This window comes from Mandrillus leucophaeus, unplaced genomic scaffold, assembly GCF_000951045.1.
Source record: "Mandrillus leucophaeus isolate KB7577 unplaced genomic scaffold, Mleu.le_1.0 Scaffold48, whole genome shotgun sequence".
NCBI lineage: Eukaryota > Metazoa > Chordata > Mammalia > Primates > Cercopithecidae > Mandrillus > Mandrillus leucophaeus.
Window position 1 is genome coordinate 1,044,840 of NW_012105142.1, and position 3,567 is coordinate 1,048,406.

The window sequence follows — 3,567 nt, forward strand, 5'->3', positions numbered from 1 at the left end:
AAGCCCAAGTGTATCTTCTCACAGCCGAAGAGGTTTCTGAAAAGTATTAAGGATTAAATATGAGGACATCGAGTTAGATTTTACTATTGATTTTACAGAATGCAGTCTCATGGAAATTTTCTCTGCAAGATGTGTTTGAGATGACCACAGCATTTTATTTTTCCTAGAGCCAGGATCTCGCTCTGTCACCCAGGGTGGACTGCAATGGTGTGATCCTAGCTCGCTGCAGCCTCCATCTCCTGTGCTCAAAGGGATCCTCCCTCCTCTGACTCCTGGGTAGCTGGGGCTACAGATGTGCGCCACCACACCTGGCTAATTTTTTAATTCTTACATTTTTTGTAGAGACGAGGTCTCGCTATTTTGTCCAGGCTGGGATTGGACTCCTGGACTCATGTGATCCTCCCACCTCAGCTTCCCAGTGTGCTGGGATTACAGGCATGAGGCACCGCACCCACTCAACATTCTTTAAACATGTTCATAAATGAAGACTTCAGCTTTCTGAAAATAAATTGCTGGGATGGCTCTAGTGTTACCTTTGTGAATGAAAACAGAGAACTTTGAAAGAATCTGGGTTGGGTCTGGTCACTCACACCTGTAATCCCAGCACTTTGGGAGGCTGAGGCAGGAGGATCACTTAAGGCCAGGAGTTAGAGACCAGCCTGGGCAACGTAGCAAGACCCCCATCTCTACAAAAAATTAGCAGTGCGTGGTGGCACACCTTTAGTCCCAGCTACTTGGGAAGCTAAGGTGGGAGGATCACTTCAGCCTGGTAGTTCAAGGCTGCAGTGAGCTATGATTGTACCACTGCAGTCCAGCTTGAGAGACAGAGTAAGACCCTGTCTCAAAAAAAAAAAAAAGAGAAGAAAGAACCTGTACCATTCTTGGCTGCAGCTTTGCATGCTTTTGGCCTTCCTTACATGACTGGGTTTCTCATAAAAAGAATTTACCCCTTTCTCTAGTAAGTCCTTGCTGATGTACCCCCTCTCTTCTAATAGCTCATTCTTCCCTGAAGATTCAGTCTTGGGAGACCTAGCTCTCTTCATCACTGCTGTCTAAATCGTTAACCAGAGTTGCAGAAAGAATGCTGGATTTACCCGGATAACAATGTGTGATGTTTCTCTGACCCTAAGCTGCTCAGCTGTGAACTGCGGTGTAAAGCGGATTGTTAGAACTTTATATAGCACACAGCAGCTGGGGCAAAAGCGCCTCTCTCAGGTGCTGGTATTCATTTGCTAAGTTAACCCTCCTGGGGGACTGCTGGGAGGACCCTGCTTGGCAGAGGCCCCCAGGAATGGCCTATCCCCAGAGGTGCTGTCGGCTGTATCTTTCGGTGGACCTCCAAGTCAAAACTTAGAGGGCTGTAAAGAGACATCCTTATTCCACAAATTTCTCAGGGTTTGGGGGCCTTCTGGCAGCTGCTGGCTGGAAGAAATTCCCTTTACTTCCCACCAAGACCCTTTTTCAGGTAGCGAATTTGTCATTACACGGTTTGGTTGCAGGTGCTCAAGGGAGCATCGAACTGTCTTGCTAGAAATGATTTCATAAAGTGTTACGAAAAATACCTAGAGTTCTGCCCTTTTTTTTTTGAGATGGAGTCTTGCTCTGTCGCCCAGGCTGGAGTGTAGTGGCGCAATCTTGGCTCACCGCAACCTCTACCTGCCGGGTTCAAGTGATTCTCCTGCCTCAGCCTCCAGAGTAGTTGGGATTACAGGCATGCGCCACCACACCTGGCTAATTTTTGTATTTTTAGTGGAGACGGGGTCTCGCCATGTTGCCCAGGCTGGTCTCAAACTCCTGACCTCAAGTGATCCACCCGCCTTGGCCCCCCAAAGTGCTGGGATTACAGGTGTGAGCCACTGTGCTCGGCCCTTGCCTTTTTTTTTTTTTTCTTTTTGAACAGGGTGTTGCTCTGTCACTGAGGCTGTAGTACAGTGGCATGATCATGGCTCACGGCAGCCTCCAACTCCTGGGCTCAGGTGATCCTCCTACCTCAGCCTCCCATGTAGCTGGGACTACAGGCATGCACCACCACACTAGCCTAATTTTTTATTTTTTTGCAGAGGTGGGGTCTTGCTGTGTTGCCCAGCTGGTCTCAAACTCCTGGGCTCAAGTGATCCTCCCGCCTCAGCCTCCCAAAGTGCTGGGATTACAAGAGTGAGCCACTGCACCCAATCCTAGATTTTTGTATCTAGGTGAACATTACCAATATGAAGATCTAAACTTGTTAATTGGGGTGGATCCTTGAAACACCCAAAGAGATGGAGGAGTAGTTAATCTCTGTCTGTGTCATGAGTTCCCCACATATCTTCCTGGATTTGGCCTTGTGACCATTTTATTGATTGATCGAGTGATGATTGAGACAGAGTCTTGCTGTGTCCCCAGGCTGGAGTGCATTGGCACAATCTTGGCTCACTGCAACCTCTGCTTCCTGGGTTCAAGCAATTCTCATGCCTCAGCTTCCAGAGTAGCTGGGGCTACAGGCATGCACCACCATGCCTGGCTAATTTTTGTATTTTTGTAGAGATGGGGTTTTGCCTTGTTGGCCAGGCTGGTCTTGAACCCCCGGCCTCAGGCGATCCGCCCGTCTCAGCCTCCCAAAGTGCTGGGATTACAGGCATGAGCCCCTGCGCCTCGCCTGTTTATTTATTTTTGAGATGGAGTCTCACTTTGTCGCCCAGGCTAGAGTGCAGTGGTGTGATATCAGCTCACTGCAACCTCTGTCTCCCAGGTTTAAGTGATTCTTCTGCCTCAGCCTCCCAAGTAGCTGGGACTACAGGCATGTACCACCACGCCCTGCTAATTTTTTGTATTTTTAGTAGAGACGAGTTTCACCATGTTGGCCAGGCTCTTATCGAACTCCTGACCTCAGGTGATCCATTCACCTCAGCCTCCCAGAGTGCTGGGATTATGGGTGTGAGCCACTGCGCCTGGCCATGTGGCCGTATTATTTAATAGGCACGTCTGAAAAGCAAGACCCCTCTCTCTCCAGCTGGTTGACACTGGGAAACTGAGACCAGCTTGTAAAATGGCTTTCCTGCCCAAAGGCCCCAGAGAAGACAGCAGGGAATTGGGTTGTGCAGGCATTTGGTCAGAGGCGTGAGGAGGGAGGGAGGGAGGCCAGGGCAACGTGAGTTTCCATCTGGAGGACGATGGTGTGTGCTGCATTCCACGCTGGAGATGGCACATTCCACATATACATGCAGTCAGGGTGCCGCCGCCACCCCCTTCCCCTGCCGGGAGCAACTGTCAAAGCCTCCACTTCCAGAAAGCCCCTCTCCCTGCCTGACGTCAGCCCGTCCTCCGTCTCAGCGAGCAGGTCCTGTGTGAGGCGGGTGAGAGGCACAGTCGATACTGCTCTGGAAGCTGATACTGCTCAGCCGGGGTTGTTGCTGGGGCACTGTGTGTTGAAGGATCTGCACCGACGTCTCGGGTGTTTTTGGTTTTTTTCCTGCAGGAGTCTGAGGGATTTGGTGACAGGCTGTTCCTTAAGCAGAGAATGAGCTTACTCTCTCAGATGACTTCATCTCCCACCGACTGCCTGTTTAAGGTGAGACACCAAGACGTCTC

The 3,567-nt window shown here is 50.2% G+C and overlaps 1 protein-coding gene across 1 annotated transcript in view; it reads left to right on the forward strand.

Annotated features, from left to right (window-relative positions):
* The window catches only part of ANKRD27 (ankyrin repeat domain 27 (VPS9 domain)), a 132,931-nt gene that overhangs the window by 84,002 nt on the left and 45,362 nt on the right, over window positions 1-3,567 (forward strand). The window contains exon 13 of the mRNA XM_011995283.1: window positions 3,455-3,547. Within this exon, the coding sequence (XP_011850673.1) occupies window positions 3,455-3,547 (93 nt within the window). The remainder of the gene's footprint in view (window positions 1-3,454; window positions 3,548-3,567) is intronic.